This window comes from Austrofundulus limnaeus, unplaced genomic scaffold, assembly GCF_001266775.1.
Source record: "Austrofundulus limnaeus strain Quisiro unplaced genomic scaffold, Austrofundulus_limnaeus-1.0 Scaffold145, whole genome shotgun sequence".
NCBI classification, from domain to species: domain Eukaryota; kingdom Metazoa; phylum Chordata; class Actinopteri; order Cyprinodontiformes; family Rivulidae; genus Austrofundulus; species Austrofundulus limnaeus.
The window spans coordinates 504281-518220 of record NW_013952547.1 but is presented as its reverse complement, the minus strand read 5'-3'; the positions used below and the strand labels follow the sequence as shown (position 1 = coordinate 518220).

Here is a 13940-nt window from a genome sequence, read left to right as displayed (position 1 = left end):
TGTCCATCCATCCATCCATCCATCCATCCATCCATCCATCCATCCATCCAATCCAAATCAATCCACCCATCCATCCATCCATCTATCCATCCATCCATCCATCCATCCATCCATCCATCCATCCATCCATCCATCCATCCAATCCAAATCAATCCACCCATCCATCCATCCATCTATATATCTGTCCATCCATCCATCCATCCAACCCAAATCCATCCATCCGTTATCCATCCATCCATCTATATATCTGTCCATCCATCATTCATCCATCCATCTATATGTCCATCCATCATCCCTCCATCCATCCATCATCCATCTACCCATCCATCCATCCATCCATCCATCTAACCCAAATCCGTCCATCCATCCATCTATATATCTGTCCATCCATCCATCCATCCATCCATCCATCCTGTCCAACTTCCACCCTTATGGGGTCCACCTTACCATCAGATGAGTGAACCAAATGTTCACACTGCTTATAAAAGGCCTGACTGACCCACCTGTATCTCATTATTTATTCAAATGTGAAAATAGAGCTAAAGTGTAAAAGTTGTGAGTGGAAAACTGATTCCAGTCTTGGTCCTTTCATTGGATGTTAGAGGGAACATCGCAGCCAGGTGATTCAATTAAACTAATTGATATTTGAGTGTGTTGAGGGCGATCACCTTTATAAAAGCTCTGCTCTGGAGCGTGCAGGTGTGTGTTAACACAACGCCAAGTCGGAAAGATATCAGCAATGACCCCAGAGAAGCTACTGGTGCTGCTCATCGGTCTGGAAAGGGTTCATTAATAAACTATTTGGAGTTTATTGTTCTACAAAGAGAAAGTTTTTATTCACAAGAGAAAAAACATTTAAGTCGGTGGCCAATCTTCTCAGGAAGTGACAATTAGCAAATTCACCCCAAGGTCAGACCATGCAATGCTTCACGTCAGACTCCACGTGCCTCAGACCAGGTTACTTTAATGTTCTGATACATTAAACCCTGATTAAAAGAAGGTAGACACTTTTTGTCAAGAGGAAAATAAACTAAGTGTTTACCATTGAGGCTGTTTTAGCTCCATGTTGGTCGAGGAGAGTCTAATGTACGCCTACATGAGCAGAACTCAAAGGTGTGAAGCAATCCCACAAGAGGAAGCAGAATAAAAAAAATCTGGGCTGTAGTGAAGCAAGGTTCAATGGCAGCACAATAAAAGGCTGAATAAACGTGGTGTTAAAGATTGGTAAGAGGGCAATTTGAGCAAATTATTAATATTTGAGATAAAAAAAAATTACAGCCAAAATGTTTCTGTATCTCTTTCAGTTTGAATCAAATCAAGCAGCAAAAWCAAAGGTCTTATTTATAATATCAGGGCCATAACGAAACAAAGTTAATTATGTTTTAAAAGTTCCTACTTTGCAACATGAATCACCTTTAGTTGTTTTATTTCACAGAATTCCTCCTTCAAGAACATTTTTACTCACGTTTGTTTCCAAATTCATACACTTGTTCTATCTTATCTGAGGAGCTGAAGGGATCGGCCCACTTTGAGAGCAGAGTCCAGCATCTCAGAGACAGAGAACCTGCAGATAAAGGCTTTTCTCGTACCTTTGAATTGAAAGTAGCTGAGGTCAGAATCATTTCAGATGTAATTTAGATCAGATAACTGCAGCAATCTGCTGATCCCCGTGTCTGAAGTCACATGGAGTCCTCTCAGCTCGGAGCGATGAGCTCATTTCAACAATCATTGACTCTTTTAGGGCCGTTTTTTTTCTTTCTTTTTGTCTTTCTGTTAGTTTTTTTCTGAGCTGAATGACTAATATGAGCTAAAAGTTATTTGTGGTTTTATTTTTGGTTGGACTTTCTTGTGCGTGCACAGTTCTCCTGGAAGTTTAAGACTTCCTGTGTCCCTGGACTTTGGTCCAGCTGTGTGAGACATGACTGAGAAGGTCAACAGGACGAGCAGTAAAAGTAAAAATACATTTGTGTCTAATCTGTAAGAATACACTACTCCAAAGTTTTTCTTATTAACTTTTGGCTATCACTAAAATGATTCAAATCTACCTTCAAGTGTACGAAAACATCAAATTTCATGTCGTTCAGGGGTTTTCTCAAGTTTTTTTCTCAAAACAAGTACTTGAGTAATACTACTGAGTTAAAATTTAAACATTACATGATGATTTTAAAAATACATTTATTTTATTTCGAACAAGGTGTCCCTCCTTCCTTACCTTATAGACCTACAGCCCTAATAGATCAAATCAAACATACAGCAAGATGCATGCTGTTGAAATGTTTTTAAATGATTAAAAATGTCTAAATTTCTTAAACATGGGACTGACAAACTTTTYACTTGAATTATAAACTGTAACACATTTAATGGAGCAGTGGCGCTGGTATTGGTCTGCTTGATGCTGGTCAGAGCAGCTCGGGGTCTGAAATCAGTCCACCTGTGACAGATAAGAGACTGTCCCCTCAAAGAGTAAAATAAGAGTATGATAAACCCAGCATTACAGAGCTAAAGCTTTATACTTATTATTAATTTGTTCTCATCAAAGTATCCAAACATAGAGGTTTTATATCAAACCAGTTCTGTAATTATTTGCAGGCCAACGTATCAGAAAACAGCTTTCTCATTGTGTATATTATTGAAATTACAAATTCTAAAGCTTTATTTGTAATCAGCATTTAGAAAAATGTAACTTAAATCTGACACTTAGCATTAACTTAAATGGAGAAAGTAAATTATGTAAGGATTACACACATAGAGTTTAGAACTGAAGCTCATTAGTGAGAAACAAGGTGGATTTCCAGATAAAGATGGATCCTGACAGGTCTGCCCTCTCCTGCTGAGCAGCACAAACTGCAGAGGCTCARATACTTCCTGATGTTATTCTGAGAAAAACATCAGACCCAAAGTAAAGCGCTGATGGTGCCTTCAAGCTGCGTTTTCTCGAGTCATCATAAAACCGTTAGTGCTGATTTAATTTATTTTTGAGTCTTCATCTTCCTCTGCATTTGTTCCTGGATATTTTTCTTTTCAAGTACAAAAACAAAAACTCAAAAAAAGATCAACTGTACATTCTCAAGCATTTTGTGAAACCTGCCATTACAGTAAAAACGTTTCACTAACAACTTCCTTTTGCTCATGTTTAAGTGTTTGTTGTGCGAAAGGAAAGAAAATTATTTAACTTTTTACATTTTCACCCAATCAGGTTTTCATTAGAGACTCTGGATCTTTTGTTCACCAGAAGAATAAAGATCTGTATTTATGTTCTTGTGTGGCAGTTTTATTGTTTCACCAGGTGGTTTTTAAGGTTATGATGCACTCGTGTGTGGTTCTGACTGAAGCGAATGAACTGTACGATTATTTGAAGGTTTGCATGAATGAGCATGTTGTCACCGTTAGGACAACTAACAATAAGTAATGAAAACCATCAACTTTATAGATGTTTCTGTCCCGATTTTTAAACTCATTCAAAAACTATAAAGTCAAAGCTGCAAATAAAATATAAAAATACATAYAACACTTATATAAAGCAATTAGATTTGGTGAAAGGAGTGAAAAACCAGCCTTATTTTTAATCTTACATGTTTTTTTCGTATAAAAAACAAAAACAGATGGAACTACCATATTTCTAAACCATTTGGCATCAACAAGCATTAACAAAATATAAATACTTTAAAWTTTTTTAAGGAATTTGCTTCCTTTCCTGTGTCTAGGTCAGGACTATTCAGCTGGCGGCCTGCGGGCCACATCTGACCCGCTGGAGACTTAGTTTGGATCCTAAATGAGTTAAAAGACTAAAAAATAAATGATAAAAAAATAAACAAATTTAAATGTTAAGAGGTTTTTTTTGTTTACATAATGCAGTGTTTCTCTGGTAACCCTAAACCTCGTCGATCATCAAAAACATTTACATCATGGAGACATGAAGAGACACGTTTTAAATCAGACAATTTACAATTTTATTTACATTCTTCCCCCCTTCTGAGACTGGTAAGAAAAGTGTTCATTTCTGAAGATATTCAGTAGTCCTGTACGTTTTAATAAACCACATCCTGTCTGAGAAAAGGAGCTGAAAGCAGAAGATCAGTCCTAACAGATGAACACAAATAGCTAGTTTTTATTTAGGAAGTCAGGATAAGAACAGACAGAAAGGTAAAACATGATTTGTTAAAAGTTGTGACCAAGACTTTATTAGGCTGTGAAACTAAAAAAAAAAAAAAAAAAAAAAAAAAGTAAGTAAAGAGGATCATCTGAATCAGATTTATGACATAAATCATTAAAAGTTCTGTGCAGCCACTTAAAAGTTCCTTTTTATTAAATTTCATCAAAACTCCTCAGTTCTTTTTCTTCCACAAAAACATTAGAATTAGTTGCTACTTTGTTACAGTACACAGTTTATTAACATACAAAACGACTAAAAACGAACAGAAACAAACGTGTAATTAAGAAGAAGTGCAGAAACGACCTGTTAGGGCTCCTCACTGATGGGAGTGCAGCCGGAGAAAAAACTGTTCTGAAAACTGGTCAAGAGTCGTTTCTTTTTCTTTATGATGCTGACGGTCATTCTGTCCTCCTCGTCTTCATCCTTCTCCTCTTCCTCCTGGATGGATGTCCCGACCTGCTCTGGGGTGGGATGGCCCAGCTCTCCGATTTCCTTCAGCACCTGCAGCAGCACGAGGAGGAAAACACACCGGAGCCAGAACAGAAACATTTAGAAGTGCAGGAACGCAGAGAAACAGCCTGAACGAACCAGATTAATGTTTTATTTTTACAGTCGTATCAGACGAAGGCGTCGGGCTGATTTACCTTGTTCGTAGGCGTACAAGACGGCGGCTTGAAGAAGGTGGTTTCAGGACTGTTATAGGTGGGTTCCTGAAGAGGTGCAGAGCCTTTGGAGACCACTTCTACAGGACCTGGATCCTGAAATGAGCCAGCAGTCTTAAGGAAACAGAGTATTATGACTGCCACACAAAGCTCAGCTCACCTGTAAATCTGAGTTTATCTGAGGTGGAGCATCTTCAGCTGGGGTGACGTCAAACGTTACATCACTTTGTGTTATTAAAATTGATTTAAAGATTCATGAGATATTTTTAGCTGGTGTGGATCCGTCTCAGCAGCTGCTCTGAACATTAACTCATCAAATCAGGGTTTCTACAGCTTAAGACAAGTTAAATTTAAGACCTTTTAATGTTTTTTAATGCCACTTGAAAGGAAATTTAAGACCAACTTCACAATAAACAAATGTGAAAAAAAAAATTAAAATTTTAACCAAATGTTTGTTTTTAAACGCAAAACAACTAGCTGCAGTAAATTTGGTAAATTGTTTAAATAAATAAATGTTACCAATTATTTTAATTTGAGACAAATACAGTCATCCTGTTTACAATGTGTTAACATTTTTAAGACCTCTGAAAGATTGATTTAAGACATTTTAAGGCTAATTAGGGCCTTTTTTTTTTTGATTGATGGATTCAATGCCTTTTAAGACTTTTTAAAGGGATCCACGATTAGTTGTAACATTAGACTTTATTTGATAAACATATTTTAACTGTAAAATAAAGACTGTAAAAATACTGTAGGCTGTTTAGTTTTTATAATTTTTTAAAATATATTTTAACACGGACAGAGCCATTTTATTTACAAGCAAAGCATTCTGGGTAAATAATGACGTGGATAGGTCATCAGTGCGAGGCTGCTAGCGAGCTATATCCACCCTGAAGGTTAATCTTGGACAATATCTGATGATCGACTCTTTTAAATGAAACCAGAGAGCGTTGACAGAGAGGAGAAGGTAGAAATGACTCAGCCTGGAACTGAAAATATGGATGGAGRACAACAGAGCTGCTTCATGGAAGAACAACCTCAGCTTAGCCTGTTAGCTTTAGCGCCAACACTATATTGCTTTATATGTATTAGCTCAGTACGACAAACAAACTAAACTGAGGTCCTCCATCCATATTTTCAGTTCCAGGCTGAGTCATTTCTACCTTCTCCTCTCTGTCAACGCTCTCTGGTTTCATTTAAAAGAGTCGATCATCAGATATTGTCCAAGATTAACCTTCAGGGTGGATATAGCTCGCTCACACCGAGGACATATCCACATCTTTTACCCAGAATGCTTTGCATGTAAATAAAATGGCCCTGTCTGTGTAATATATTTTTTAACTTTTAGTTTAAAAATTATAAAAATTAAACAGCCTACAGGATTTTTACTGTCTTTATTTTACAGTTAAATGTTTATCAAATAAAGACTAATGTTACAACTAATCGTGGATCCCCTTTAAGGATCCACAGGAACCCTGTAAATGTCAAAATGGCTGAGCCATCTTTGTCTTTGCATTTCTGACTCACATCTCTGCTGGACTTTGAGACAAAATGAAGAGTTTCCTTTTTAACCACATCACTGCAGCGGCACCAGAAAGAAATGCTGAGATATTCTGCAAAAATACGTACATCTCTGTCCTTCCTTCGTTAGCAGAACATCGCCTCAACTAAAGTTAAAAAACRACTGAACTGCGAGGAAGCTGAGAAAATTACTTTCATCAGCTCCAGTTTGGTCTCCGACCATCCTTACAATATTTATCTCATCCAGCTCAGATATCCAGAGTAACTGAGGCAACGCTGCGTACACTGACCTGATAAACCTCTTTATGACGCGTAGGAACAACCTCATCCTCTTCAACACAAACAAGTCAGAAAGAGGCAGACCCACCAGTTGAAGAAGAAAATACGGCGAGGTAAGTGACGTACCTCGGCAGGCGCCTGGTTGTGCATGTTTCGACACCTCTCGTGGTCACACTGGCAGTTCTCTCCACATGCCGTCTTCCCTTTACGACACCTGCACAGCTTGTTACTGCAGCGACCTTTACAAGCACACTGAGGACAGAGGCAGGATCATCAGAAACCAACCCCATGCAGACAGACGTTAACACACTTTAATAATCACTAACATGAAAATGTTTTTTTATTATTCCTCCTCAGTATGATCGATGAAMCAAACATGTTTACAAAAAGGATTTCACAACTTTTAAGTCTGGTTTGCACATCTCCAGACATGCAAATACACAGATGTTCAGCCACTAGGTGAAAAAAAAAAAACCATCCACATTAAGAGCAAAGAAAATACAGCTAAAAATTCCCCTAAAACTACCTTTCCTCCTCAAAATCAAACATGGTTTCCCTGTTATTAGTTACAAACCCATCAAAGTTTATTAAAAAATATAAAACCAGTAAAAAAAACAGCTACATATGTACACAAAGTGTGTAAAAAATGCTGCTACGTCCGAAAAGCTCTAAGTTTGGTCCACACAAATCCACCTAAAATGAGTTTTTTAAAGATTTTTCACTAGTTTGCTACAGAAAATATCAGTTTTTAAAAACATCAAAGGTCATGATGAAAACAGAAACAATGAAAACCAAAACTAAGTCATTCAATCTTATCTTTAATTTGTGTTGTTAACATCATTATGACCCAGATAGGAGCTGCTGCCCAGTCTTACCCCGGTGGTTTTAGATTTCCTCGAGGACCTGCGCTCCTTCTCGACTTTCTCAGGACGCCACTCGTCCTCCTCCTCCTCGATCTCATCCTCGCTGGGCGACAACAGCTCTTCAACTGTGATTGTTGTGTTCAGCTTTGCTTTAGCTGTGGTGTAGCGCTTCACTTTCGGCTTTTGTTCAAAACACAAAAGGCGATCGGTTTCTTACAGGTGGTCACGTTTCATTTTAAAACTAACAGACTCAACCTCACTGGGATTTGAAACAAACACCACAGAGAATAAACCACTCACCTTGGGAGGAACGTATTCAAACGAGTCGTTGGAGTTTTCTGTGTTCTTGGTTGTCGGCACGAGAACTTTCTTCTCACTTGCCAAGTTGAGCAAAGAGAGTTTCTGAAAATACATTTTTTAGTTTATTCCAACAATGAGGCTTTAAAGTCTAACCAAGAAACCTTTAATGAATATTTTACAGACTTTTCTTGGTATTCAGTTTGAACATTAGTCAGGTTTTTTTTTTAATTTTCTACACAAAAACAAATTACAAACAACAACAAGACTAACTTTTGGCTGACAAGTTGCTGACAGTATAAATTAATGACCTTTTCAGCCCCAAAGGGTTTCCTTGAAGTTTGTGCTTGAAATACGTTCCACATTTACAAACTCTACAAGGTTTTGGTATCAAAATAAAACTAATAATAAAGCTAATAAAGCTAATAATAATAATAATAATAAGTTACCTGTCTGTATTGTTCATTCTGTTCCATTAGTTTCTGGTTCTGCTCACTTAAAGTCCGGAGTTTTTCCAGCTCTTCTTCCTGTTTGACATTACAACGAACACATCAGGACATTTTCTACACGACTGCTTAAAATAAACTTTAGATGAAAACAAACCTGAACTTTGAGGTGTTGGAGAAGCTCCCTCTCCTTTGAGCTCTGCTCATCCTCCTTCGTTTCCTCGGACACCTCACAGATGGTTTTGTTCTGGAGCTGGTTCAGGAGGTAGAGAACCTGTGGAAAAAAGAAGAAAAACAGTTTGTGGTTCAGTGAGCAGAAGTGGGAATAAATGCGTGTTTACAAAGAGGTTGAAGCTGTTCCACCTTCTCCTGGTGCCTCTGCTCCAGTTCCACCAGCTGCAGCTGGTGCTCCACGTCCATGGCTGACATGACGTTCCTCTCATCGTTCAGCATCTTCCTCAAGTCCTGCAGGTTGCCTTGCTCCTGCTTCAGCTCGCTCTCCAGCTTGGAGTGTGCCGTTTTGGACGACATAAGCTTAAATAAAAAGAAAATTAATGAAACAAACCAAAAGAAAAGAACGAGTGATTTTTTTTATTTTAAAGAAACAAGCCCAAACAGTGAAATGTATAAATGTAATAATGATGCATTATCATGTTTTTCACCTCAGACATGAGAATGCGCAGAGCACACTTTGCTTCCACGATGCTCGTGATGCCGTCGATCCGTTGTTTTAAACGACCCTCGCCGTCTGCGACCAGGACTTTCTGCTGCAGGTCCGCTATCTGAGCGTTCCTGTTGGAATAAAGATCACTTAGACTTCAGTAAAAACAGTGTTTGATAGATTATTTCTTTGTTGTAACAATGCTTCTTGGCAATAATTATTATACCTTTGGAAAGCCTGTTAATTTCCCTTTTAAATAAAGCCACATTTGTAAGGAACAAGCATTTGTGGGACGAGCTTTACCTGAACCAGCAACGTGCTAAAGTTCGGCTAATGTCAGTTAGCTATAGCTGACGTTAATAAATCAGCTACACCTGCTCTCTCTTCTCACCTGAGGTCTATTTCTGTCTCCAGGTTCTCCACCTGTTTGGACAGGGGGGTGTCCAGCGCCCCCGGTCTTTCCAGCTCAGACATGATCAGAGTCCGACGCTGCAGGGAGATAAATCCACAGCCAGAAACGAAGAGGTTTTATTTACAGTTTTTGTTCCATCCACTCACTTTTTTTTCTCAGCTCACCCTGATTTTGCGAGCAGGATTCTCGCCGGCTTCCATCTGCTGTTTGAGCTGGCAGATCTCCTGAGCCAGGACCTTTCTGTCCTCCAACAGATCGTTGAGGTGGCGCCGGGCCTCCTCTGTGCTCGCCATCACCTCCACCTCGTTCAGCAGCCATGTCTAAACGGGAGACTGAACACTTAACTCTGCAGCTTTACTGGACATTTGTAACTTTGTTCATTATTCAGTACTTTGATGCGTGCAGCAGCTCCTTCAGTGCCTCTGCTCTGAGCATCTTTACGCTTCTCTGCCACCTCACTTCTCTTCTGCAGAGCATCCTTCAGTCTCTTGTTGGCTGCTGCAGCCTGAAATCAAATAAGGTTCAAATATAATGAATTCATTTCAGTCTTTTGGACCTTTTTTTTTTTTAAACAAAATAAACCCAACAGGTTGTATAAAAAAATTATGGCAGGTTTGACCTCTTCAGTTTTACGACGCAGGACATTGGCTTGCTTCTGGAAATCTCTCTCAAGTTTGACCAACTCGTACTGCCTTTTACGATCCTGAAAGACAAAGAGACAAACCGACAACATCCAATCAATCTTCCAGAAAAGTTGGAGGTGTAGATCATCTCTCTGCAGAACTCCAAACCTTTTCCTTCAGCTGCAGGACCTCCTTGTCCTTCTTGTTTTTCCACTGTCTGAACCTCTCTGAGTCTTCCCTCATCTGCTTCATCAGCTGGATGCGTTGGCTCTTCATAGCCTGAAGGAACAAAGTCTTGCTTTCATTTGCTCCAAAACAAACGTGTTATAATTATCCACACTTAGAAACTGACAAACGAGCTCAAAGACAAGTTTAGTTCTTATGTTGCGTYCATGGTAGAGCTGCACGATGTCCCGTTTGAGCATTGTCATGGGACTGTATGTGTGCAACAGTCACACTGCAGGTCCTGYGAYGTAGGAGGCAAACTGAATCCATGTGTTAGCTATCTAAGCTACTGCATTAAACGGCTTTTATTTTGACGGGTTGCTTCCACTGGCGGAACCAATGGCTTTGTGTTAAAAGCCAAAACTTTTTATGTTATTGTGAAACTTCTGGGACAATAACGGCAAAGCTTCTCTGAGAAGTGTTGAGTTCTCGAGCTGTGGGGGAAGACGAGCGAATTTGCAAAGAACTGGAAGAAAGTATGTCCAATACGGTTAATGCTAATAACAAAGAGTGACGGAAACAGACWCTAACAGTGGTGGAGATGCACTCAGGTCTCAGCACAATAAAAAGTTAAGAATAACTCAAATACAGACAAAAACAAACTTGCAACAGGAACAAAAAAGAGGCAGGTTTATCATCAACAAGATGGCAGCAGAACTTCTGAATTTGGTCACCTGGATCTCCTGCATGAGTTTGTTGACTTTCTGAGCAGACGACTCTTTGAGTTTCAGCAGTTTCGACTGGTCGAGGAGTTTCTTCTTCATGTCTACGAGCTGAGCCTCCAGTTCCTGAAGCCTCTTCCTCCTCTGCTCGCTGAGCCTGGATGAAGGTGGTGAAAGAAACGGACGTGAGTGAGGGCTTTTTAAATGAGCAGGAATCACTCTGATTGCATCTGATCAGCCTAAACCACAAAAAGGATCAAAACTTTTATACTTGGCCTGGTTGGTGTCTTTTTTTGCCGACTGAAGAGCTAAAATCAGCTCCTCTTTCTCCTTCTGCAACGAGTCTACTGACGACTGCAGAGCTTGGGCAGTTTTCTGGAAAACAAGTTTAAAATCAAACAAAAAATGGTTTTTGTTTGAAAGAAAATAGCTATAAAAACACCTCTTAAACCAGCTGACTGATATCGTTTCAGTCAGGGTGTGAACGGTCTCACCTGGTGCTCCGACTGCATCGGCTCCAGCTGACTGTCATTCTCACACATTTTCCTCATGTAGGCTTCCTTCAAACTCAACACTTTGTTCAGCTCAATCAGTTCTTTGGAGAGCTGGGCTTGCCGCAGTGCGTGATGGGCTGTGAAGTTCTCCGGAGTATTCTTAAAGGGAGGAGAAGGTTGTTGACTTTAAGTTGAAGCAATAATCAAAGGATAAATCGTCTTATTGTTGTGTTTTTGCCACAATTTGGTGGGTTTACTTGTCTCTTGTATTTTTTGCCATGACAATCTTAACTTTAAATATGCTGCAGGTGAGGGAGAAATACATCACTAAATCAAGTTTTCAAACTGTAGAGAAAAAGCTGAAAGCGTACMGTCTGAGACTCAGAGTTTTTATCGTCACTTCCTGACGTTTCAGGAGCTGCTTCTCCTGCGACCATGGCGTTGATGGAGGCCGACATGCCTGCGCTCTCATTCTTAAAAACAAAACAAAACCAGCGAAGTATAAAAATTAAGATCAAGAACATCAGCAGAGATAAAAAAATCACCATGTTGACCTGAAGGCACTGCTGAGATTTTACACCAGTTTATTTACAAAATGAGATGTAAATACAGATAAATACTAACTCAGATTTGTTGGAGGGTAATGAAGACGGTTTGTGTACCTTAAGCTCCAAGATAAGATCTTGTAAATTCTTCATGACCTCGACGTTCTCCTTCAGCTCCTGGTCCTCCAGAGTCTGCAGTACTTTCTGAAGATCCACTGTACATCTGAGGAAAACAAGACTGCAGCTTAACACATGCGTTACACCAACACACACACAGTGATCAAAAGCCACTAAAAAAACTAAAGATTAGAAAAAAGGTAAAATATTTGTGGTTCTGCTCATCACAATCTCACTTTTCAAGCACCAACGTTTCTCTAAAACATCGTTTTCAAGTATTTTTTTATGATTAAAGAAGATTCTGAGGAATAACTTGAACCTAAAACACACGGGGAACGCTGCAGAGCAGGTTTGTGAAGCCTCAACACTCACAGAACACCTTTAATTACATTACAATCATTTTTATTTCATCAAAGTTTTCTATCCCGTTTAAAGTGGTTAGCTTCAGGAATTATGTGACCACCAACAGGGTAGAATTTAAATCACAAAAGTTAGTAAAAAAAAAAGAAAAGTTTTATGATTTTATACAACCTAAAGTATCCAAAACAACATTTTAGAGTCTGGAAGTTTCAGTGTAAATCAGCAGAGCAGAAAGTTGAGTGAATGTCATTTTGTCGTACAATCAGTTGTAGGAACATTGAAAACTGTGCTGTTATAAAAACAAACACATTCCCATGATGCACTCTGCTCAGTCCAAACGGATGGAAAACGTGGCGCAGTCAGAGAAACAAACCGTCAACTGAACGCTTCATATTTACTCATAAAAAAATCAGCTTAACTTTTTCAGTAAAGTTTTTAGCTTTGAGTTGATAAAAACTTACGCTGCGTGGTGCTGAAGCTCTTCAAGCTTGCCTTGCAGTCTCTCGTTTGCTTGTTCTGTCTGGAAAAAGAACAAACATGAACAAAGATTAGTTACAGATTGTGAGATTAGTTTTCTCCAGCACACCTGCTCTAATTAATAATTTTTGAGCAGAACAACAGATTTATTTATTTATTTTTTTGAGTTGAGTGAACTCTGCTTCTCTCTGCCTCACCATGATGATCTTCTCAAACATGAGGGCCGTCTGCCCGGCTGCTTCGCTCAGCTCTCTGCTCAGCTTGTTGTTCTCGTCCTCCAGAGAGCGGTTCCTCTCCAGCAGCTTGGTCACATTCTCAGCTGACTCCGCTCTGTAACCCAGGGAACGTGGAGCCGTTATTGCATTTTTTTTTTTTTTTTTACTACCAACAAATCTGAGTGGATTTATTGGCTATTATGACATAAGATAAAGAATCCATACCCGGAGAGCACAGGAGCGACTCCACCTCGAGCGTGCAGCAGCATCACCTGCAGCTCCTGAACCTGAACAACAGAAAACCGTTTCGCTGTAAWGAACTAAAACTGAGCCGCGGTTTTAATTCTTTGTGACACTTCAGAATGATCGAACTTTCCCACCTGCTGTTTCAGCCGTTTCATTTCAGCCGCTTTGGGGTCGACGTTGACGATGGGCTTGTTTTTAATCTTACGAGCCCTGTCGGCGTACCGCAGCGTGTTGATGGTTTCCTCCATGTTTGAGTCGGCGGGGCTGACGCACGCGATCATCAGCGTGTGGCTGTTTCCTCCCAGAGAGTCTGAGAGCAAAAACACGCACGGTTAAAACAAGACAAACAGAACTATTGCGCAACCACTCGCTACATTTCATCCTCCATTTGTAGAAGCTGTGAAAAACGAGTTACCCACTGTTTCAAGCAGGATCTATGAAAACCAGCTGATTGGATTAAAAGACTTGTAATGATTATCGAGGAAATTATGAATCAAATACAGGACTGGGAAATAATTAAAAACTGTAGGAACCAGCTTTTGTTATTCCATGGCTAATTTGACTAATGTACATTAAGCTGTCAAAATGTTTAGAACCAGTTTAAAGGAACAGATTACTTCAGTCCAGGGTATAAGATTATGGAATAATCTGGAAGATGACATTAAACATGCCAGATCAATGA

At 39.4% G+C, this 13940-nt stretch overlaps 1 protein-coding gene across 1 annotated transcript in view; it reads right to left on the bottom strand.

The window, feature by feature from the left end:
* Positions 1-3926: 3926 nt before the first annotated feature.
* Positions 3927-13940, bottom strand: part of kif4 (kinesin family member 4) — a 13943-nt gene continuing 3929 nt past the window's right edge. The window contains exons 8-30 of the mRNA XM_014016434.1: positions 13393-13588; positions 13238-13299; positions 12995-13127; positions 12782-12840; positions 11961-12066; positions 11670-11771; positions 11299-11457; positions 11076-11179; positions 10817-10961; positions 10086-10196; positions 9914-9997; positions 9686-9799; positions 9459-9614; positions 9274-9371; positions 8884-9013; positions 8585-8755; positions 8379-8495; positions 8225-8302; positions 7779-7880; positions 7491-7658; positions 6742-6867; positions 4798-4911; positions 3927-4654 (exon numbers count right to left, since the gene is read on the bottom strand). Of these exons, the coding sequence (XP_013871888.1) occupies positions 4460-4654; positions 4798-4911; positions 6742-6867; positions 7491-7658; positions 7779-7880; positions 8225-8302; positions 8379-8495; positions 8585-8755; positions 8884-9013; positions 9274-9371; positions 9459-9614; positions 9686-9799; positions 9914-9997; positions 10086-10196; positions 10817-10961; positions 11076-11179; positions 11299-11457; positions 11670-11771; positions 11961-12066; positions 12782-12840; positions 12995-13127; positions 13238-13299; positions 13393-13588 (2830 nt within the window). The 3' untranslated portion in view covers positions 3927-4459. The remainder of the gene's footprint in view (positions 4655-4797; positions 4912-6741; positions 6868-7490; positions 7659-7778; positions 7881-8224; positions 8303-8378; positions 8496-8584; positions 8756-8883; positions 9014-9273; positions 9372-9458; positions 9615-9685; positions 9800-9913; positions 9998-10085; positions 10197-10816; positions 10962-11075; positions 11180-11298; positions 11458-11669; positions 11772-11960; positions 12067-12781; positions 12841-12994; positions 13128-13237; positions 13300-13392; positions 13589-13940) is intronic.